The 26,451-nt window shown below is 45.5% G+C and overlaps 1 protein-coding gene across 5 annotated transcripts in view; it reads right to left on the reverse strand.

Annotated features, from left to right (window-relative positions):
• Window positions 1-26,451, reverse strand: part of LOC143277392 (E3 ubiquitin-protein ligase CBL-like) — a 58,791-nt gene that overhangs the window by 7,453 nt on the left and 24,887 nt on the right. For 2 of the 5 annotated variants that reach the window (XM_076582176.1, XM_076582177.1), the window contains exons 5-11: window positions 20,994-21,213; window positions 14,264-14,416; window positions 13,937-14,103; window positions 12,187-12,275; window positions 9,763-9,924; window positions 4,550-4,570; window positions 2,660-2,756 (exon numbers count right to left, since the gene is read on the reverse strand). In XM_076582176.1, the coding sequence (XP_076438291.1) occupies window positions 2,660-2,756; window positions 4,550-4,570; window positions 9,763-9,924; window positions 12,187-12,275; window positions 13,937-14,103; window positions 14,264-14,416; window positions 20,994-21,213 (909 nt within the window). The remainder of the gene's footprint in view (window positions 1-2,659; window positions 2,757-4,549; window positions 4,571-9,762; window positions 9,925-12,186; window positions 12,276-13,936; window positions 14,104-14,263; window positions 14,417-20,993; window positions 21,214-26,451) is intronic. The other 3 variants (XM_076582178.1, XM_076582179.1, XM_076582180.1) reach the window with 2 other exon arrangements.

The raw sequence follows: 26,451 nt of genomic DNA on the forward strand, positions 1-26,451 counted from the left end.
CCAGTACAAACAGTTTAAAACAAAGCCCAGTACAAAAAAAGCCCTGTAGAGCCCAGTACAAAAAGCCCTGTATTGAACAAAGCCCAGTACAAAAAGCCCTGTATTGAACAAAGCCCAGTACAAAAAGCCCTGTAAAGCCCAGTACAAAAAGCCCTGTACAGCCCAGTACAAAAAGCCCTGTATTAAACAAAGCATAGTACAAAAAAAAACCTTGTAAAGCTGTATAAAACAAAGCACAGAACAAAACAAAGACCAGTATTAAACAAAGCCACCAAAACCAGTCTTACAGACACACAGTACTGTATCACCTTTTTGGGTCAGGTGTGAATACACGATGAATAACTACAATGTAGCAAGTAATGTTTACTGTTGACGAGCAAGACATACATATGTATTGTATTGTTGTCTTTCTCTTTTTATGACAACAGACTACTGTGTGTGAAATTCGGGCTGCTCTCCCAAAAGAGAGCGTGTCACTACACTACAACGCCACCCTTTTTTTTTTTTTCCCGCGTCCAGTTTTATTTGTTTTTCCTATCGAAGTGGATTTTTCTACAGAATTTTGCCAGGAACAACCCTTTTGTTGCTGTGGGTTCTTTTTATGTGCGCTAAGTGTATGCTGCACACAGGACCTCGGTTTATCATCTCATCCGAATGAGTAGCATCCAGACCATCACTAAAGGTTTAGTGGAGGGGGAGAAAATATCGGCAGCTGAGCCATAATTCAAACCAGCACGCTCAGATTCTCTCGCTGCGAAGGTGGACGCGTTATCATCAGGCCATCACTCCACATATATGTCAGATGTGAATATAGAAGGAATAATTATCATGTCAGCAAAACAAGAATAACATGACAGTACAAACAATTAAGAAACTCACAAATAAACTTTGGATTAAAAAATAAAATTAATCACTGATCAAGCAATGTCTTGATTGCTGATGATAATGCCTGTTACAATACTAATCAAAGACCATAGTCATACACATAAAAAAAAAGGCACACACAAACGGGCACATAATGTTCCATTTCACACATGGACACACACACACACACCATCACACAAGTGCATACAAGTTAACAGCCAGCATCACATCAATGTATATGTGTGAATAAATATACCATCCATACACCCATACAGCTGACAGTTCTACCACCCATACAGCTGACAGCTCTACCACCCATACCATACAGCTGACAGCTCTACCACCCATACAGCTGACAGCTCTACCACCCATACAGCTCATAGCTCTACCACCCATACAGCTGACAGCTCTACCACCCATACCATACAGCTGACAGCTCTACCACCCATACAGCTGACAGCTCTACCACCCATACCATACAGCTGACAGCTCTACCACCCATACAGCTGACAGCTCTACCACCCATACCATACAGCTGACAGCTCTACCACCCATACCATACAGCTGACAGCTCTACCACCCATACAGATGACAGCTCTACCACCCATACAGCTGACAGCTCTACCACCCATACAGCTGACAGCTCTACCACCCATACAGCTGACAGCTCTACCACCCATACAGCTCATAGCTCTACCACCCATACAGCTGACAGCTCTACCACCCATACAGCTCATAGCTCTACCACCCATACAGCTGACAGCTCTACCACCCATACAGCTCATAGCTCTACCACCCATACAGCTCATAGCTCTACCACCCATAAAGATGACAGCTCTACCACCCATAAAGATGACAGCTCTACCACCCATACAGCTGACAGCTCTACCACCCATAAAGATGACAGCTCTACCACCCATACAGCTGACAGCTCTACCACCCATACAGCTAATAGCTCTACCCCATATACAGTTGACAGCTCTACCACCCATACAGCTAATAGCTCTACCACCCATACAGCTGACAGCTCTACCACCCATACAGCTCTACCACCCATACAGCTGACAGCTCTACCACCCATACAGCTGCGTTCTGACTAGTTCCATTCAGACACACACCAATATCTGTTGACGAGACAACACAGTACTCTGCTTTCTGACTTGTTCCATTCAGACACACACCAATATCTGTTGACGAGACAACACAGTACTCTGCGTTCTGACTAGTTCCATTCAGACACACACCAATATCTGTTGACGAGACAACACAGTACTCTACGTTCTGACTTGTTCCATTCAGACACACACCAATATCTGTTGATGAGACAACACAGTACTCTACGTTCTGACTAGTTCCATTCAGACACACACCAATATCTGTTGATGAGACAACACAGTACTCTGCGTTCTGACTTGTTCCATTCAGACACACACCAATATCTGTTGACGAGACAACACAGTACTCTACGTTCTGACTTGTTCCATCCAGACACACACCAATATCTGTTGACGAGACAACACAGTACTCTACGTTCTGACTTGTTCCAGACACACACCAATATCTGTTGACGAGACAACACAGTACTCTACGTTCTGACTTGTTCCATTCAGACACACACCAATATCTGTTGACGAGACAACACAGTACTCTACGTTCTGACTTGTTCCATCCAGACACACACCAATATCTGTTGACAAGACAACACAGTACTCTACGTTCTGACTTGTTCCATCCAGACACACACCAATATCTGTTGACAAGACAACACAGTACTCTGCTTTCTGTTCAGACTCACGTTGATGCTGCTTCCCCAGCTGATGGATGTTTTGAGCGGGGCGGGGGAGGGCAGGCGTAGTCGCTGGGCACCCTATGCAGCTGTGGCCGAGCGGTTCCTGTGAGGGAAAACACAGTGCCTGCAGGACTACACAGTCAGCACCTCCATACAGCAATCATCGTGCTGCTCTGTGTAATACAGCTCAGTCATTAGCAATCATCGTGCTGCTCTGTGTAATACAGGTGTTGTTAGCAATCATCGTGCTGCTCTGTGTAATACAGCGGTATCATTAGCAGTGATCATACTGTTCTGTGTAATACAGCTGGCATTATTAGCTATGATAAAGATGTACGCCGTGTAATACAGCAGAAAGTACACAATACAGCTGGCGGTGTTAGCAATGATGATGATTTACACTGTGTAATACAACTGGTGGTGTTAGCAATGCTGCTGTCAGTTACAACATTGACAGTTACAGTACTGACAGTGACATACACCTGACAGTTAAGTACTGATAGTGACACACACCTGTCAGTTACAGCAGCAACAGTTACAGCAGTGACAATCACACACACACACACACACACACACGCGTTGGTTACAGACTGACAGTTACAGCAGTGACAGTGACACATACCTGTCTGTTACAACACTGTGACACACACCTGTCAGTTATGTCACTGACAGTGATACACAAATGTCAGTTACAACACTGTGACACATACCTGTCAGTTATACCACTGACAGTGACACACAACTGTCAATTACAAAACTGTGACACACACCTGTCAGTTATGTCACTGACAGTGATACACAAATGTCAGTTACAACACTGTGACACATACCTGTCAGTTATACCACTGACAATGACACACACCTGTCAGTTACAACACTGTGACACATACCTGTCAGTTATACCACTGACAGTGACACACACCTGTCAATTACAGCACTGACAGTGACACACACCTGTCAGTTATGTCACTGACAGTGATACACAAATGTCAGTTACAACACTGTGACACATACCTGTCAGTTATACCACTGACAATGACACACACCTGTCAGTTACAACACTGTGACACATACCTGTCAGTTATACCACTGACAGTGACACACACCTGTCAATTACAGCACTGACAGTGACACACACCTGTCAGTTATACCACTGACAATGACACACACCTGTCAGTTACAACACTGTGACACATACCTGTCAGTTATACCACTGAAAGTGACACACACCTGTCAATTACAGCACTGATAGTGACACACACCTGTCAGTTATACCACTGACAGTGACACACACCTGTCAATTACAGCACTGAAAGTGACACATACCTGTCAGTTATATCACTGTCAGTGACACACACCTGTCAATTACAGCACTGAAAGTGACACACGCTGGTTAGTTTGAGCATTGCTACATGTCCTGTGATGACGATGTTCACTGCTACATCACAAGCGGTGATGAAGACATATCCATCAATTCATCAAAGCAAGTTTGATTTTTGCTATTTCAGCGTAGCAATGCGACTCTCAAAAGACAGGAGTTGGCAGTGTTAGGGTTAATACTTCAGCGTAGCAATGCGACTCTCAAAAGGCAGGAGTTGGCAGTGTTAGGGTTAATACTTCAGCGTAGCAATGCGACTCTCAAAAGGCAGGAGTTGGCAGTGTTAGGGTTAATACTTCAGCGTAGCAATGCGACTCCCAACAGGCAGGAGTTGGCAGTGTTAGGGTTAATACTTCAGCGTAGCAATGCGACTCCCAACAGGCAGGAGTTGGCAGTGATAGGGTTAATACTTCAGCTTGGCAATGTGACGCCCAAACAGGCGACACTGGCAAAGCATCAGAAAAACACAGCAAGGTCAAGCTACACACAGCACTGTTCTCTTGGCTGCCTCTGCTTACCTGGCTGAGCAGACCTTCCACCTGGACATGCAAGCAGGTGACAAGTGACAGGTGATGACAAGTGGCAGGTGAGTGACAGGTGGTGACAAGTGACAGGTGGTGACATGTGGTGACAAGTGACAGGTGGTGACAAGTGACAGGTGAGTGGCAGGTGGTGACAAGTGACAGGTGAGTGACAGGTGGTGACAAGTGACAGGTGATGACCAGTGACATGTGAGTGACAGGTGGTGACAAGTGACAGGTGATGACCAGTGACATGTGAGTGACAGGTGGTGACAAGTGACAGGTGAGTGACAGGTGATGACCAGTGACAGGTGAGTGACAGGTGATGACCAGTGACAGGTGATGGGATGTGTGACATGTGGCAGGTGGTGACTAGTGACAGGTGATGGGATGTGTGACATGTGGCAGGTGAGTGACAGGTGGTGACATGTGACAGGTGATGGGATGTGTGACAAGTGACAGGTGGTGACTAGTGACAGGTGAGTGACAGGTGGTGACAAGTGACAGGTGAGTGACAGGTGATGACAAGTGACAGGTGAGTGACAGGTGGTGACAAGTGACAGGTGGTGACAAGTGACAGGTGATGGGATGTGTGCACTGCACTCTGGCCCCACCAACACACCGTCAACCAAATCTCAATGTCAGTCTCTCCTACAACACACTGGTTGTCTCTAAATCTCAATGTCTGTCTCTCCTACAACACACTGGTTGTCTCTCAATGTCTGTCTCTCCTACAACACACTGGTTGTCTCTGAATCTCAATGTCTGTCTCTCCTACAACACACTGGTTGTCTCTGAATCTCAATGTCTGTCTCTCCTACAACACACTGGTTGTCTCTCAATGTCTGTCTCTCCTACAACACACTGGTTGTCTCTGAATCTCAATGTCTGTCTCTCCTACAACACACAGGTTGAATCTGAATCACAATGCCTGTCTCTCTACAACACACTGGTTGTCTCTGAATCTCAATGTCTGTCTCTCCTACAACACACTGGTTGTCTCTGAATCACAATGTCGGTCTCTCCTACAACACACTGTTTGTCTCTGAATCTCAATGTCTGTCTCTCCTACAACACACTGGTTGTCTCTGAATCTCAATGCCTGTCTCTCCTACAACACACTGGTTGTCTCTGAATCTCAATGTCGGTCTCTCCTACAACACACTGGTTGTCTCTGAATCTCAATGTTGGTCTCTCCTACAACACACTGGTTGTCTCTGAATCTCAATGTCTGTGTCTCCTACAACACACAGGTTGTCTCTCAATGTCTGTCTCTCCTACAACACACTGGTTGTCTCTGAATCACAATGTCTGTCTCTCCTACAACACACTGGTTGTCTCTGAATCACAATGTCGGTCTCTCCTACAACACACTGGTTGTCTCTGAATCACAATGTCGGTCTCTCCTACAACACACAGGTTGTCTCTGAATCTCAATGTCTGTCTCTCCTACAACACACTGGTTGTCTCTGAATCTCAATGTCGGTCTCTCCTGTAACACACAGATTGTCTCTCAATGTCTGTCTCTCCTACAACACACAGAGTTGTCTCTGAATCTCAATGTCTGTCTCTCCTACAACACACTGGTTGTCTCTGAATCTCAATGTCTGTCTCTCCTACAACACACTGGTTGTCTCTGAATCTCAATGTCTGTCTCTCCTACAACACACTGGTTGTCTCTGAATCTCAATGTCTGTCTCTCCTACAACACACAGGTTGTCTCTCAATGTCTGTCTCTCCTACAACACACAGATTGTGTCTCAATGTCTGTCTCTCCTACAACACACTGGTTGTCTCTGAATCTCAATGTCTGTCTCTCCTACAACACATTGGTTGTCTCTGAATCTCAATGTCTGTCTCTCCTACAACACACAGGTTGTCTCTCAATGTCGGTCTCTCCTACAACACACTGGTTGTCTCTGAATCTCAATGTCTGTCTCTCCTACATCACACTGGTTGTCTCTGAATCACAATATCTATCTCTCCTACAACACACTGGTTGTCTCTGAATCTCAATGCCTGTCTCTCCTACAACACACTGGTTGTCTCTGAATCTCAATGTCGGTCTCTCCTACAACACACTGGTTGTCTCTGAATCTCAATGTCGGTCTCTCCTACAACACACTGGTTGTCTCTGAATCTCAATGTCTGTCTCTCCTACAACACACAGGTTGTCTCTCAATGTCTGTCTCTCCTACAACACACTGGTTGTCTCTGAATCACAATGTCGGTCTCTCCTACAACACACAGGTTGTCTCTGAATCACAATGTCTGTCTCTCCTACAACACACTGGTTGTCTCTGAATCACAATGTCTGTCTCTCCTACAACACACAGGTTGTCTCTGAATCTCAATGTCGGTCTCTCCTACAACACACTGGTTGTCTCTGAATCTCAATGTCGGTCTCTCCTACAACACACTGGTTGTCTCTGAATCTCAATGTCTGTCTCTCCTACAACACACTGGTTGTCTCTCAATGTCTGTCTCTCCTACAACACACAGGTTGTCTCTGAATCTCAATGTCTGTCTCTCCTACAACACACAGGTTGTCTCTGAATCTCAATGTCTGTCTCTCCTACAACACACTGGTTGTCTCTGAATCTCAATGTCTGTCTCTCCTACAACACACTGGTTGTCTCTGAATCTCAATGTCGGTCTCTCCTACAACACACTGGTTGTCTCTGAATCTCATTGTCGGTCTCTACAACAACTGAGTGGTTGTCTCTTAAGCAACAGTGCTGATGTATCATCCTCGAAAGCAGAGACTTTGTTCTCTCATCTTTCTCTCTCTCAATAATAAAGATAACAACAGTGTTGCTGCCAGTAAGAATGATAATAATAACAACCAGTATTGCTGAAAGAAAGAATGATATTAACAATCAGTACTGCTGCCAGTACTAAATGATAAGAACAACCAGTGTTGCTGACAGTAAGGATAATAACAACTAATGTTGCTGACATGATAATAACAACCAGTGTTGCTGACAATAAGGATGATAACAACCAGTGTTGCTGACAGTAAGGAAAACAACCAGTGTTCCTAACAGTATGGATAATAACAACCAGTGTTGCTGACAGTAAGGATAATGACAACCAGTGTTCCTAACAGTAAGGATAACAATAACTAGTGTTCCTAACAGTAAGGATAATAACAACCAGTGTTGCTGACAATAAGGATGATAACAACCAGTGTTGCTGACAGTAAGGAAAACAACCAGTGTTCCTAACAGTATGGATAATAACAACCAGTGTTGCTGACTGTACTACTGGCAATAACAACCAGTGTTGCTGACAGTAAGGATAATAACAACCAGTGTTGCTGACTGTACTACTGGCAATAACAACCAGTGTTGCTGACAGTAAGGATAATAACAACCAGTGTTGTTGACTGTACTACTGGCAATAACAACCAGTGTTGCTGACAGTAAGGATAATAACAACCAGTGTTGCTGACTGTACTACTAGCAATAACAACCAGTGTTGCTGACAGTAAGGATAATAACAACCAGTGTTGCTGACTGTACTACTGGCAATAACAACCAGTGTTGCTGACAGTAAGGATAATAACAACCAGTGTTGCTAACAGTAAGGATAATAACAACCAGTGTTGCTGACAGTAAGGATAATAACAACCAGTGTTGCTGACTGTACTACTGGCAATAACAACTGGTGTTGCTGACAGTAAGGATAATAACAACCAGTGTTGCTGACAGTAGAAGATAATAACAACCAGTGTTGCTAACAGTAAGGATAATAACAACCAGTGTTGCTGACAGTAAGGATAATAACAACCAGTGTTGCTAACAGTAAGGATAATAACAACCAGTGTTGCTGACAGTAAGGATAATAACAACCAGTGTTGCTGACAGTAAGGATAATAGTGTTGCTGACAGTAAGGATAATAGTGTTGCTGACAGTAAGGATAATAACAACCAGTGTTGCTGACAGTAAGGATAATAGTGTTGCTGACAGTAAGGATAATAACAACCAGTGTTGCCGACAGTAACAATGATAATAACAACCAGTGTTGCTGACAGTAAGGATAATAACAACCAGTGTTTCTGACAGTAATACGGACAATAACAACCAGTGTTGCTGACAGTAATACTGACAATAACAACCAGTGTTGCCGACAGTAACAATGATAATAACAACCAGTGTTGCTGACAGTAAGGATAATAACAACCAGTGTTGCTGACAGTAAGGATAATAACAACCAGTGTTTCTGACAGTAATACTGACAATAACAACCAGTGTTGCTGACAGTAATACTGACAATAACAACCAGTGTTGCCGACAGTAACAATGATAATAACAACCAGTGTTGCTGACAGTAAGGATAATAACAACCAGTGTTTCTGACAGTAATACTGACAATAACAACCAGTGTTGCTGACAGTAATACTGACAATAACAACCAGTGTTGCTGACAGTAATACTGACAATAACAACCAGTGTTGCTGACAGTAATACTGACAATAACAACCAGTGTTGCTGACAGTAATACTGACAATAACAACCAGTGTTGCTGACAGTAAGGATAATAACAACCAGTGTTGCTGACAGTAATACTGACAATAACAACCAGTGTTGCTGACAGTAATACTGACAATAACAACCAGTGTTGCTGACAGTAAGGATAATAACAACCAGTGTTGCCGACAGTAACAATGATAATAACAACCAGTGTTGCTGACAGTAAGGATAATAACAACCAGTGTTTCTGACAGTAATACTGACAATAACAACCAGTGTTGCTGACAGTAATACTGACAATAACAACCAGTGTTGCTGACAGTAACAATGATAATAACAACCAGTGTTGTTGACAGTAATACTGACAATAACAACCAGTGTTGCTGACAGTAATACTGACAATAATACCAAAAACAACCACTGTAGCTGACAGTAACAATAATAACAATGAGTGGTGCAGTGTAACAACAGTAACAAGGAGTGGTGCAGACAGTAACAATTATAACAATGAGTGGTGCAGACAGTAACAATTATAACAATGAGTGGTGCAGACAGTAACAATAATAACAATGAGTGGTGCAGACAGTAACAATAATAACAATGAGTGGTGCAGACAGTAACAACAATAACAACAAATGTAACTGACAGTAACAACGGTAACGGTAACAATCAGTGGTGCTGCTGACAGCCGTGGTGACCCCACAGGTCACCCAGCCAAGCAGACCCAGCCTTACCTCCTTCTCCACTGGCACTGGGTGGCTGACATGAGGGCGGGTGTTGGCGGGGGTGTGGGCTGGGTGGGGGGTGGTCATAGTGGGAGTCTGGATAGGAGTCATCCTGAGCTGGCTTGTGGTGCTGGCTGGGCACGTCATAGCACAGCTCGGCATAGCTGATGCCTGCAACATCATCATCATCATCATCATCATCACCATACGTCACTGCACAGCTCGGTATAGCTGATGCCTGCGACATCATCATCATCATCATCATCACCACACGTCATAGCACAGCTCGGTATAGCTGATGCCTGCGACATCATCATCATCATCATCATCATCATCATCACCACACGTCATAGCACAGCTCGGTATAGCTGATGCCTGCGACATCATCATCATCATCATCATCATCACCACACGTCATAGCACAGCTTGGCATAGCTGATTTCTGCATCATCACAACCACCACCACCACCATCATCATAACCACCACCGCCACCACCACCACCACCACATTCACCACAACACCACCACCATCACCACCATCATCACCACCAACACCACCACCACCACCTCCATAACCACCACCATCACCACAACACCACCACCACCTCCATCACCACCATCATCACCATCACCACCATCATCACCACCATCACCACCATCATCACCACCATCACCACCATCACCACCATCATCACCATCATCACCACCATCACCACCATCATCACCACCACCATCACCACCATCACCACCATCACCACCATCATCACCACCATCACCACCATCACCATCATCACCACCATCACCACCACCACCATCACCACCATCACCACCATCACCACCATCACCACAACACCACCACCATCACCACAACACCACCACCATCACCACAACACCACCACCACCACAACACCACCACATTCACCACAACACCACCATCATCACCACCACCATCACCACAACACCACCACCATCATCACCACCACCACCACCACAACACCACCACATTCACCACACCACCACATTCACCATCACCACAACACCACCACCATCACCACAACAACACTACCACCACCACCACCATCATCACCACCATCATCACCACCACCACCACCACCACCACATTCACCACAACACCACCATCATCACCACCACATTCACCACAACATCACCACCACCACCACCACATTCACCACAACACCACCACCACCTCCATCACCACATTCACCACAACACCACCACCACCACCACCTCCATCACCACAACACCACCACCATCACCACCACCACCATTCATAACCAGAACCACAGCCCTTCACCTCCACCCTCATCACATGCAGTACAACCTCCACCCCCCCCACACACACACCCCTCACCTCCCTTCCCAGTGACAAAAACCATTCGTCACTTTAAGTACACCCCCCTCCCCCACCTCACATACACACACCCCACACCCCTCGCAGTGAGGAACACCATTCGTCACTTGAAGTAGGCACACACACACACTCACACGCACACACACACTCACACACACACACACACACTCACACACAGAACCAACACTACCTCAGTGAACACAGAACAACAGACAGACAGACAGACAGACAGACAGAGTGCACTAACACACAGATATAGTGCACTAACACACACACAGACACACAGACATAGTGCACTGACACACAGAGTGCACTAACACACACACAGAGTGCACTAACACACAGAGTGCACTAACACACAGACAGAGTGCACTAACACACAGAGTGCACTAACACACAGACAGAGTGCACTAACACACAGATATAGTGCACTAACACACAGACAGAGTGCACTAACACACAGAGTGCACTAACACACAGACAGAGTGCACTAACACACAGAGTGCACTAACACACAGACAGAGTGCACTAACACACAGAGTGCACTAACACACAGAGTCCACTAACACACAGACAGAGTGCACTGACACACAGAGTGCACTAACACACAGACAGGGTGCACTAACACACAGAGTGCACTAACACAAAGACAGAGTGCACTAACACACAGAGTGCACTAACACACAGAGTGCACTAACACAAAGACAGAGTGCACTAACACACAGAGTGCACTAACACACAGAGTGCACTAACACAGAGACAGAGTGCACTAACACACAGAGTGCACTAACACACAGAGTGCACTAACACACAGACAGAGTGCACTAACACACAGAGTGCACTAACACAGAGACAGAGTGCACTAACACAGAGACAGAGTGCACTAACACACAGAGTGCACTAACACACAGAGACAGAGTGCACTAACACACACAGACAGAGTGCACTAACACACACACAGAGTGCACTAACACACACACAGAGTGCACTAACACACACAGACAGAGTGCACTAACACACAGAGTGCACTAACACACAGACAGACACACAGTGTTCCCCACCTGCACTGTCAGTGTCGGAGGTCTGGTTCAGCAGAGAATTGGGGGCGGTCAGTTTGTCGTTCTGTGTGGGTGTGGGGGGGAGCTGCCTTCTGCAACACCACACACTCTGTCAGTCAGTTCTGTATTTGTGTGTGTGTGTGCGTGTGTGTGTGTGTGTGTGTGTGTGTGTGTTGTGTGTGTGTGTGTGTGTGTGTGTGTGTGTGTGTGTGTGTGTGTGCGTTGTGTGTGTGTGTGTGTGTGCGTTGTGTGTGTGTGTGTGTGTGTGTGTGTGTGTGTGTGTGTGTGTGTGCGTTGTGTGTGTGTGTGTGTGTGTGTGCGTTTGATGTGTGTGTGTGTGTTTGCGTGTGTGTTTGCTGTGTGTGTGTGTGTGTGTGTGTGTGTGTGTGTGTTGGTGAATTATTACAATACACTTCAAACACCTCCATTCCTCAATGTATCAGTGTTCTTCAAATACCTGTCTGCCTAAATGACTGTATCAGTGTTCTTCAAATACCTGTCTTCCTAAATGACTGTATCAGTGTTCTTCAAATACCTGTCTTCCTAAATGACTATCAGTGTTCTTCAAATACCTGTCTTCCTAAATGACTATCAGTGTTCTTCAAATACCTGTCTTCCTAAATGACTGTATCAGTGTTCTTCAAATACCTGTCTTCCTAAATGACTGTATCAGTGTTCTTCAAATACCTGTCTGCCTAAATGACTATCAGTGTTCTTCAAATACCTGTCTTCCTAAATGACTGTATCAGTGTTCTTCAAATACCTGTCTTCCTAAATGACTGTATCAGTGTTCTTCAAATACCTGTCTGCCTTAATGACTGTATCAGTGTTCTTCAAATACCTGTCTTCCTAAATGACTGTATCAGTGTTCTTCAAATACCTGTCTTCCTAAATGACTGTATCAGTGTTCTTCAAATACCTGTCTTCCTAAATGACTACCAGTGTTCTTCAAATACCTGTCTTCCTAAATGACTATCAGTGTTCTTCAAATACCTGTCTTCCTAAATGACTGTATCAGTGTTCTTCAAATACCTGTCTTCCTAAATGACTACCAGTGTTCTTCAAAAACTTGTCTGTCTCAGGCTGTGTTACAATATGCACCTCAATCACTTGGCCATCAACACCTCCCTGCCTCAATCACTTCGCCATCAACACTTCCTGCCTCAATCACTTGGCCATCAACACCTCCCTGCCTCAATCACTTGGCCATCAACACCTCCCTGCCTCAATCACTTGGCCATCAACACTTCCTGCCTCCTTGCCTCAATCACTTGGCCATCAACACCTCCCTGCCTCAATCACTTCGCCATCAACACTTCCTGCCTCCCTGCCTCAATCACTTGGCCATCAACACCTCCCTGCCTCAATCACTTGGCCATCAACACTTCCTGCCTCCCTGCCTCAATCACTTGGCCATCAACACCTCCCTGCCTCAATCACTTGGCCATCAACACCTCCCTGCCTCAATCACTTCGCCATCAACACCTCCCTGCCTCCTTGCCTCAATCACTTGCCCTTAAAACACCTCTCTGCCTCAATCACTTGCCCTTAAAACACCTCCCTGCCTCAATTACGTGCCCTTAAAACACCTCCCTGCCTCAATCACTTGCCCTTAAAACACCTTGCCTCAATCACTTGCCCTTAAAACATCTTGCCTCAATAATCACCTCACCGCACACACACATCACCATCACACCTCACCACACACATAATTATCGTCTCTGTCACCCCCACCGCCCTCCCTGCAGCTTACCTGGGAGGTTTGGGGGAGGTGCTGGGGGAAGGGGCGGGGGAGAGGGTGCGAGGGGGGACGGGTGGGGGAACGTCTCGGCGACTGGAGGCCGGCGAGTCAAGGGGTGAGTTGCGCTCCCGCACTCTGGAGTTGACAGCCAGGGCGTGAAGGGTGGTGGCACACACCTCCTGCACACAAGGGTCATAGTTATACGAAGTAAGGGAGGTAACAGCAGAAAATAAGGGAGACACTCACAGGTTCGTCATCGTCGTTGTCTATATGGTAGTTCAGAGGTCATAGTTTAACAAAGTAAGGGAGGTAACAGCAGAAAATAAGGGAGACACTCACAGGTTCGTCATCGTCGTTGTCTATATGAGGGCTGTGCAGCGGGCGGCAGTCAGCTGTCTTGGGCTGTGTGCGTTCGTCGAAAGGGTCCACCACCACCTGCTCCGTGCCTTTGATCTCACAGCGACAGAAAGGGCATCCCTGACCTTCCGAATCCTGTCCACACATGGCATTGTTTGACTATATATCTCATATATCACAACGTCAAGGGTCATGTCCACACACGGCATTGTTTGACTGTATATCTCATATATCACAACGTCAAGGGTCATGTCCACACATGGCATTGTTTGACTGTATATCTCATATATCACAGCGTCAAGGGTCATGTCCACACATGGCATTGTTTGACTGTATATCTCATATATCACAACGTCAAGGGTCATGTCCACACACGGCATTGTTTGACTGTATATCTCATATATCACAACGTCAAGGGTCATGTCCACACATGGCATTGTTTGACTGTATATCTCATATATCACAACGTCAAGGGTCATGTCCACACATGGCTTTGTTTGACTGTGTATCTCATATATCACAACGTCAAGGGTCATGTCCACACATGGCATTGTTTGACTGTATATCTCGTATATCACAACGTCAAGGGTCATGTCCACACATGGCATTGTTTGACTGTATATCTCGTATATCACAACGTCAAGGGTCATGTCCACACATGGCATTGTTTGACTGTATATCTCGTATATCACAACGTCAAGGGTCATGTCCACACATGGCATTGTTTGACTGTATATCTCGTATATCACAACGTCAAGGGTCATGTCCACACATAGCATTGTTTGACTGTATATCTCATATATCACAACGTCAAGGGTCATGTCCACACATGGCATTGTTTGATGGTATATCTCATATATCACAACGTCAAGGGTCATGTCCACACATGGCATTGTTTGATGGTATATCTCATATATCACAGCGTCAAGGGTCATGTCCACACATGGCATTGTTTGACTGTATATCTCATATATCACAACGTCAAGGGTCATGTCCACACATGGCATTGTTTGACTGTATATCTCATATATCACAACGTCAAGGGTCATGTCCACACATGGCATTGTTTGACTGTATATATCGTATATCACAACGTCAAGGGTCATGTCCACACATGGCATTGTTTGACTGTATATCTCATATATCACAACGTCAAGGGTCATGTCCACACATGGCATTGTTTGACTGTATATCTCATATATCACAACGTCAAGGGTCATGTCCACACATGGCATTGTTTGACTGTATATCTCATATATCACAACGTCAAGGGTCATGTCCACACATGGCATTGTTTGACTGTATATCTCATATATCACAACGTCAAGGGTCATGTCCACACATGGCATTGTTTGATGGTATATCTCGTATATCACAACGTCAAGGGTCATGTCCACACATGGCATTGTTTGACTGTATATCTCGTATATCACAACGTCAAGGGTCATGTCCACACATGGCATTGTTTGATGGTATATCTCATATATCACAACGTCAAGGGTCATGTCCACACATGGCATTGTTTGATGGTATATCTCATATATCACAGCGTCAAGGGTCATGTCCACACATGGCATTGTTTGACTGTATATCTCATATATCACAACGTCAAGGGTCATGTCTACACATGGCATTGTTTGATTGTATATCTCATATATCACAACGTCAAGGGTCATGTCTACACATGGCATTGTTTGATTGTATATCTCATACATCACAACGTCAAGGGTCATCTCCACACATGGCACTGTTTGACTGTATGTCTCTTATACCATATCCAGGAAGCGAAAGGGAAAGTTGACACCAAATGGCGCCCTACGAACGCTAGTGAAGTAAAACTTTACATCACGATTGCCGTCATGATGGAGATCCTCAAACTTCCCAGGCAGCAAATGTACTGGTCCACAGATGATAGAGTACACGTGTCATCAGTTTCAACCTTAATGAGCGAAAATCGCCATGCAAAAATCGAACAATATTTACATCTAAACGACCATACAAAATTCATTTGTCGTGGTCAACCAGGGTATGACCCCCTCTTCAAAATTCGCCCACTGCTGGATGTTGTGAAAACATCATTCCCAGAACACTACAAGCCAGGCAGAGAAATAAGCACTGACGAGGCAATGATGAAGTTCAATGGAAGACTCCACTTCAAGCAATATGTTCGTCAAAAGCCAACACCATGGGGAATCAAGGAGCTACTGTGACCCAAGGAATGGCTGCTGTGACCCAAGGAATGGCTGCTGTGATTTGACCCAAGGAATGGCTACTGTGATTTGACCCAAGGAATGGCTACTGTGACCCAAGGAATGGCTGCTGTGATTTGACCCAAGGAATGGCTACTGTCATTTGACCCAAGGAATGGCTACTGTGACCTACTGTGACCCAAGGAATGGCTACTGTGACCTACTGTGACCCAAGGAATGGCTGCTGTGACCCAAGGAATGGCTGCTGTGATTTGACCCAAGGAATGGCTACTGTGATTTGACCCAAGGAATGGCTACTGTGACCTACTGTGACCCAAGGAATGGCTACTGTGACCCAAGGAATGGCTATGGCTACTGTGATTTGACCCAAGGAATGGCTACTGTGACCTACTGTGACCCAAGGAATGGCTACTGTGACCCAAGGAATGGCTACTGTGACCTACTGTGACCCAAGGAATGGCTGCTGTGACCCAAGGAATGGCTGCTGACCCAAGGAATGGCTGCTGACCCAAGGAATGGCTACTGTGACCCAAGGAATGGCTACTGTGACCCAAGGAATGGCTGCTGACCCAAGGAATGGCTACTGTGACCCAAGGAATGGCTGCTGACCCAAGGAATGGCTACTGTGACCCAAGGAATGGCTGCTGTGACCCAAGGAATGGCTACTGTGACCCAAGGAATGGCTACTGTGACCTACTGTGACCCAAGGAATGGCTACTGTGACCCAAGGAATGGCTGCTGACCCAAGGAATGGCTACTGTGACCCAAGGAATGGCTGCTGTGACCCAAGGAATGGCTACCTCCTTGACTTTGATGTCTACACTGGCAAGACTGGCCACACTGCCAAAGGCAAGTTCCCTCTTTTTTGTTGTTGTTGTGTCTGTGTAATTGCTTTGTGTGTGTGTGTGTGTGCAACTGCTTATGTATGTCAAATTTGTGTGTGTGTAGTGAAGTGTAGTGTGAGTGCACAAGCACCTATGTGTGCTGACTCAGTTATTTATTATTTCTAATCCTTCCACAGGGCGGCTTGGTCGTCAGGTTGTGACGACAGTTGGAAAAAATTACCTGGGAAAAAATCACCAATTTTTTTTTCAACAATTTCTTCACCTTCCCAACCCTTGTGAAGGAGCTGCTGTAGAAGAGGGCCTACTCCTGTGGGACCTGCAGGGTGAACCGCAAGGGCTGGCCCAAGGACCTCATCTTCACCCATCATGAATGAGTTCAGAGATGCCTATTACTTTGTGAACCGATATCATTATATGTGCAGTTTGGGCCTCCTGCAATAACTGGAAGTAAGTCAGGGGAAGTCTGTAACCCTCTTGTGCATGCACCTATTGGCATTTACTTTTGTCTGAAAACATACTGTAAGGGAGGTAACTCTGTAATTTTAACACAGTCATATTATCTAAAATTCATTTTAAATTAGAGGAAAGGAAACTGTTTAATGAAAAAAATGTTGTTATGTTGCATGAATACTGATCTTGCTATATCACAAGTTTAAAGTAGCTCCCTTTCAGATTAATGTGCGGTCTGTGGAAATCATCCATGACCATCTGCACATGCAGAAGTTGTGTGCATGACGGATTTCCCGGTTGCTCACACCCTTCCAGAACCAGGAACAAGTCCCATGCTCCCTTGCTCCTTTGGCCATGTGCCAAGAAAAGAGATGAGCAGCACAGTGTTGATGACATACCCAGCAGTGTGTTGATGACATACCCAGCGTTGTGTTGATGACATACCCTGCACTGTGTGTTGATGACATACCCAGCACTGTGTTGATGACATACCCAGCACTGTGTGTTGATGACATACCCAGCACTGTGTTGATGACATACCCAGCGTTGTGTTGATGACATACCCTGCACTGTGTGTTGATGACATACCCAGCACTGTGTTGATGACATACCCTGCACTGTGTTGATGACATACCCTGCACTGTGTGTTGATGACATACCCAGCACTGTGTTGATGACATACCCTGCACTGTGTTGATGACATACCCTGCACTGTGTTGATGACATACCCAGCGTTGTGTTGATGACATACCCTGCACTGTGTTGATGACATACCTAGCACTGTGTTGATGACATACCTAGCACTGTGTTGATGACATACCTAACACTGTGTTGATGACATACCCTGCAGTGTGTTAATGACATACCCAGCGTTGTGTTGATGACATACCCAGCACTGTGTTGATGACATACCCAGCACTGTGTTGATGACATACCCAGCACTGTGTTGATGACATACCCTGCACTGTGTTGATGACATACCCAGCGTTGTGTTGATGACATACCCAGCGTTGTGTTGATGACATACCCTGCACTGTGTGTTGATGACATACCTAGCACTGTGTGTTGATGACATACCCTGCACTGTGTGTTGATGACATACCCTGCACTGTGTGTTGATGACATACCCAGCGTTGTGTTGATGACATACCCTGCACTGTGTGTTGATGACATACCCAGCGTTGTGTTGATGACATACCCAGCGTTGTGTTGATGACATACCCTGCACTGTGTGTTGATGACATACCCAGCACTGTGTTGATGACATACCCAGCACTGTGTTGATGACATACCCTGCACTGTGTGTTGATGACATACCCAGCGTTGTGTTGATGACATACCCTGCACTGTGTGTTGATGACATACCCAGCACTGTGTTGATGACATACCCTGCACTGTGTGTTGATGACATACCTAGCACTGTGTTGATGACATACCTAGCACTGTGTTGATGACATACCCTGCACTGTGTGTTGATGACATACCCAGCACTGTGTTAATGACATACCTAGCACTGTGTTGATGAAATACCTAACACTGTGTTAATGACATACCTAGCACTGTGTTGATGACATACCTAACACTGTGTTAATGACATACCTAGCACTGTGTTAATGACATACCTAACACTGTGTTGATGACACACCTAACACTGTGTTGATGACATACCTAGCACTGTGTTGATGACATACCTAGCACTGTGTTGATGACATACCCTGCAGTGTGTTGATGACATACCTAACACTGTGTTGATGACATACCCTGCACTGTGTTGATGACATACCCTGCACTGTGTTGATGACATACCCAGCACTGTGTTGATGACATACCCTGCACTGTGTGTTGATGACATACCCAGCACTGTGTTAATGACATACCTAGCACTGTGTTGATGACATACCCTGCACTGTGTGTTGATGACATACCCAGCACTGTGTTGATGACATACCCAGCACTGTGTTGATGACATACCAGGAGTGTGTTGATGACATACCTAACACTGTGTTAATGACATACCCTGCATAGTGTTAATGACATACCTAACACTGTGTTGATGACATACCTAGCACTGTGTTGATGACATACCCTGCACTGTGTGTTGATGACATACCTAGCACTGTGTTGATGACATACCTAACACAGTGTTAATGACATACCTAGCACTGTGTGTTGATGACATACCTAACACTGTGTTGATGACATACCTAGCACTGTGTTGATGACATACCCTGCACAGTGTTGATGACATACCCAGCACTGTGTTGATGACATACCCTGCACTGTGTGTTGATGACATACCCTGCAGTGTGTCGATGACATACCTAACACTGTGTTGATGACATACCTAACACTGTGTTAATGACATACCTAGCACTGTGCTGATGACATACCCAGCACTGTGTTGATGACATACCTAGCACTGTGTTGATGACATACCTAACACTGTGTTGATGACATACCCTGCACTGTGTTGATGACATACCCAGCACTGTGCTGATGACATACCTAGCACTGTGTTGATGACATACCTAGCACTGTGTTGATGACATACCTAACACTGTGTTAATGACATACCCAGCACTGTGTTGATGACATACCTAGCACTGTGTTGATGACATACCTAACACTGTGTTAATGACATACCCAGCACTGTGTTGATGACATACCCAGCACTGTGTTGATGACATACCCAACACTATGTCGACATACCCAGCAGTGTGTTGATGACATACCCAGCACTGTGTTGATGACATACCTAGCACTGTGTTGATGACATACCCAACACTATGTCGACATACCCAGCGTTGTGTTGATGACATACCTAACACTGTGTTGATGACATACCCAGCACTGTGTTGATGACATACCTAGCACTGTGTTGATGACATACCCTGCACTGTGTTAATGACATACCCAGCACTGTGTTGATGACATACCAAGCACTGTGTCTTGATGACATACCCAGCAGTGTGTTGCTGACATACCTAACACTGTGTTAATGACATACCTAACACTGTGTTAATGACATACCCAGCAGTGTGTTGATGACATACCCAGCACTGTGTGCTGAATAAAGTGTGTGCTGAAGCCCTACCTGCCACTGCGTGAGACATGGCGTGCAGAGCACTATGTTAATGACATACCCAGCAGTGTGTTGATGACATACCCAGCACTGTGTGCTGAATAAAGTGTGTGCTGAAGCCCTACCTGCCACTGCGTGAGACATGGCGTGCAGAGCAGGTGTCCGCAGGGCTCGAGGCGGATGTCCTTGTCGTTCTCAGCGCAGATCTTGCACAGCTGGAAGGTGGAGCCCATTTCGCAGTACAGCTCATACTGCTCCTGCGTCACACGGATGTGGTCCTCCTCACAGTCACGCACCAGGAAGCTGAGGTCAGGGTTCACCGACCGCCCGTCAGGGAACAGGAAGCTGACAGACACAACACAAAAAACTGACAAATCCATGTCACAGCAATGTCCCACAAATACATGAAAAATCCACGTTGCCAGAAAGTTCCACAAACACATGACAAATCCACATCGTCGCAAAGTTCCACAAACGCACAACAAAATCCCCAACACCAGATAGTTACACAACCACATGACAAATGCACATCAACAGAAAGTTCCACTAATGCATGACAAATCCAAGACACCGCAAATTTCCACAAACACCTGACAAATCCATCCCACCAGAAAGTTCCACAAACGCACAACAAATCCATGTCACCACAAAGCTCCACAAATGCATGACAAATCCACATCATCAGAAAGCTCCACAAAAGCATGATAAATCCAAGTTGCCTAAAGTTCCACAAATGCATGCCAAATCCACAAACACATGACAAATCCACGTCACCAGAAAGTTCCACAAACACATGACAAATCCACATCACCAGGAATTTCCACAAAAGCACGACAAATCCACACCACCGCAAAGTTCCACAAACACGTGACAAATCCATCCCACTGCAAAGTTCCACAAATGCATGACAAATCCACATCACTAGAAAGTTCCACAAACAAATGACAAAAGCACATCAACAGAAAGTTCCACAAACACGTGACAAATCCACACCACCGCAATGTTCCAAAAACAGGTGACAAATCCATGCCACCGGAAATGTTCCACAAATGCATGACAAATCCATGTCACAGCAAAGTTCCACAAACGCACGACAAATCTATGTCACCTAAAGTTCCACAAATGCATGACAAATCCACAAAACCTGGACAAATCACGTCACCAGAAAGTTCCACAAACACATGACAAGTTCATGTCACCAGAAAGTTCCACAAACACATGACAAGTTCATGTCACCAGAAAGTTCCACAAAAGCATGATAAGTTGACGTCATCGGAAAGTTCCACAAACACATGACAGTTCCACAAACACATGACAAAACCATGTCACTGTAATGTTTCACAAACACATGACAAATCCGCATTACCTAAGTTCCACATACACATGACAAATCCACATTACTGGAAAGTGCCACAAACACATGACAAATCCATGTCACCTGAGAGTTCCACAAAAACTGACAAATCCATCTTGTCAGAGAGTTCCACAAACACATGACAAATCCATGTCGTGGGAAAGTTTGACAAGCACATGACAAATGAATTCCATGTTGTGGAAAGTTTGAAGAACACATGATCAATCCATGTCACTGGAAGGCTCTCCCAAAACATGACAAAACCATGTCACTGTCAAGTTCATGCACTCAGCAAAACCATGTCAATGGAAAGTTCATCAGACACATGTATGACAAAAACCATGTCACTAGAATGTTCATCACACACCGACAAAGCCATGTCACTGGAAAATTCATCATACACATGACAAAAATATATCACCGGAAAGCTTGTCAAACACAAATGATAAAGTCACAGGCAAGTTCATCGCACACATGACAAAACCACATCACTGGAAAGTGTCACAAACATGAAAAAAACAACGACAATGTATCACTGGAAAGTTCTTCACAGACATGAGAAAACATCACTGGAAAGTTCATCACACACATGACAAAGGTTACTAGAAAGTTCATCAAATACGTATGTCACTCAAAAGTTCATCGAATACAGGAAAAAAAAAACACTTCACTGGAAGGTTCACCTGACTCATGACAAAACCATATCAACGGAAAGTTCATCAGACACATGACAAAACCACATCATTGGAAAGGTCATCACACATAAGACAACAGTGAATACCCAGTCACTGGAACGTTCTTCGCACACATATGACCAAAAAAAGCTCTAAAGCAGATTCGAACCAAGCATGTTGAGGCGAGAGGAAACTGTCTTACACACGCCGCTAACCTGCGTCTACCTCAACCTCAACCTCAGGCCCATAACTAAGTAGTCGTTGGGGGAAGCCTGAGGACCGCAGACGCAACCTCCCTTCTCCATCTGTCTGTCGGCAGCCGCTGGCAGCAGCTCACGTGTGTGGAGTCCAGTCCATTGTTTGATGTTCTCATGCCAGTTCTTCCGCTGTCTTCCTCTTCTTCTCCCGCCCTCGATGGTGCCTTGCATGATTGTTTTGGACAAGCTGGTGTGTCCAGTGTTGTGTCCAAACCATATCAGCTTGCGTCTCTTCACAGTTGAAAGGAGAGGTTCCTGAGGTCCAGCAAGGTTCTCAGTTCTGCTGCGTACATATTCATTGGTCCTGTGTTCGATCCAGGGAATTTGAAGGAGCTTCCTCAGGCATTTGTTCTCAAAGGCCTGGATCTTCCTTTCAGTTTCGGCCGTCAGTGTCCATGCCTTGCAACCATACAGTACAATGGAGACTACCAGGGCTTTGTAGAGTTTGAATATGATGTTAAAAAATAATATTAAATCAGGTTGTTGTTTTTTAGCGTGGCAAATCAGTTATGTTCTCTGAAGTGATAACATTGTATAAATCATGTTATTTTGGTATATCTCCGGCATTTAAAGATGTTGCCAACACCTCAAGCACACGGCAACATGATGCCTATTTTCTCAATTCTCAATTTTTCAACAGTCAGTTCAATTTTTCTTTCGTGTTCATTCTAGTTAATTCAGTGTCCACATTAGAATATTCATACGCAGTAAACTTGTCGATGGTGTAGGGTCACTGTATGTGTTCTGTCCAAAACTTCCATTTCTTTTCTTGTAACTGCCAACAATAAAAACAAGGTCATGACGTCTTCAATGTTCCAGCAACTGTGAAGCGCGAATATGGTGTTTTCAGATTCCGGTATGAGCCTCAATGAATAAACTGCTGATGATACAGAAATATTGCTCAATTCGGAAGACTTACAACCTATTACTGGTAGATTACTGTGAAGATTTTTTTCCCTACTAAGTTTAAGCCAAACTTGGTCACGTCACCAGCACAGATTCCGAATCCTTTGGGGCGCCTTCGAAGCTTTGTCAACCACCTTTCTCCAGTCCTCGCGTCTCTCAGCCGCTCTCAGGGTGTCTCTCAGCTCCATGTCTGTCCACTCTCGAATGTTGTCCTCCCATCTCTTCCTTTGTCTGCCTCTTCTTCTTCCTCTCCTCACTGTGCCTTGTAAGATTGTTTTAGCAAGACCAGATGACCAAACCACTTCAGTTTTCGTTGTCTGGCGAGTGTTTGAAGGTCAGTATAGGGCCCGATTTCATTGCGGATGCGTCTCTTGACTTCTTCATTCGTGATGTGGTCTTTGTATGAGATGCCTAAGAGTCTTCGGAAGCACCTCATTTCTACAGCTCTTATTCTTCTAAGTCCGCTGTGAGGGTCCATGATTCACATGCATATAAGAAGATTCTTCTTCAAACTGTTGTTAACAAATTCTTAAGTACAGTATTGTACAGTACAGTACTGTACTCAGCTCAGTACAGCAAAATATAGTACAGCTCAGCTCAGTAAAGCAAAATATAGTACAGCTCAGCTCAGTACAGCACAGACAACACAAGAGAAGAGAGACAAACAACCCACAATCCCTCTCTCTGTCCATCCAGCAGGGCACAGCACAACACAACACAGCACGGAACAACACAACATAATACAACACAACATAATACAACATAACACAGCACAGCACAACAAGGCACAACACAAGAGAAGAGAGACAAACAACCCACAATCCCTCTCTCTGTCCATCCAGCAGGGCACAACACAGCACAACACGGCACAACACGGCACAACACAGCACAACACAACACAACACGGCACAACACAAGAGAAGAGAGACAAACAACCCACAATCCCTCTCTCTGTCCATCCAGCAGGGCACAACACAGCACGGCACAGCACAACACAACACGGCACAACACAGCACAACACAACACAACACAGCACAGCACAGCATAGCACAGCACAACACAACACAACACAACACAACACAACACGGCACAACACAAGAGAAGAGAGACAAACAACCCACAATCCCTCTCTCTGTCCATCCAGCAGGGCACAGCACAGCACAGCACAACACGGCACAACACAGCACAACACAACACGGCACAGCACAGCACAGCACAACACAACACAACACGGCACAACACAACACAGCACAACACAGCACAGCACAGCACAAGAGAAGAGAGACAAACAACCCACAATCCCTCTCTCTGTCCATCCAGCAGGGCACAACACAGCACAACACAGCACAACACAACACGGCACAGCACAGCACAGCACAACACAACACGGCACAACACAACACAGCACAACACAAGAGAAGAGAGACAAACAACCCACAATCCCTCTCTCTGTCCATCCAGCAGGGCACAACACAGCACAGCACAGCACAGCACAACACAACACAACACAGCACAGCACAGCACAGCACAGCACAACACAACACAACACAGCACAACACAACACAGCACAACACAAGAGAGACAAACAACCCACAATCCCTCTCTCTGTCCATCCAGCAGGGCACAACACAGCACAACACGGCACAACACGGCACAACACAGCACAACACAACACAACACGGCACAACACAAGAGAAGAGAGACAAACAACCCACAATCCCTCTCTCTGTCCATCCAGCAGGGCACAACACAGCACAGCACAGCACAACACAACACGGCACAACACAGCACAACACAACACAACACAGCACAGCACAGCATAGCACAGCACAACACAACACAACACAACACAACACAACACGGCACAACACAAGAGAAGAGAGACAAACAACCCACAATCCCTCTCTCTGTCCATCCAGCAGGGCACAGCACAGCACAGCACAACACGGCACAACACAGCACAACACAACACGGCACAGCACAGCACAGCACAACACAACACAACACGGCACAACACAACACAGCACAACACAGCACAGCACAGCACAAGAGAAGAGAGACAAACAACCCACAATCCCTCTCTCTGTCCATCCAGCAGGGCACAACACAGCACAACACAGCACAACACAACACGGCACAGCACAGCACAGCACAACACAACACGGCACAACACAACACAGCACAACACAAGAGAAGAGAGACAAACAACCCACAATCCCTCTCTCTGTCCATCCAGCAGGGCACAACACAGCACAGCACAGCACAGCACAACACAACACAACACAGCACAGCACAGCACAGCACAGCACAACACAACACAACACAACACAACACAACACAGCACAACACAAGAGAGACAAACAACCCACAATCCCTCTCTCTGTCCATCCAG

Source organism: Babylonia areolata, chromosome 34 (assembly GCF_041734735.1).
Source record: "Babylonia areolata isolate BAREFJ2019XMU chromosome 34, ASM4173473v1, whole genome shotgun sequence".
In the NCBI taxonomy this organism is placed as follows: domain Eukaryota; kingdom Metazoa; phylum Mollusca; class Gastropoda; order Neogastropoda; family Buccinidae; genus Babylonia; species Babylonia areolata.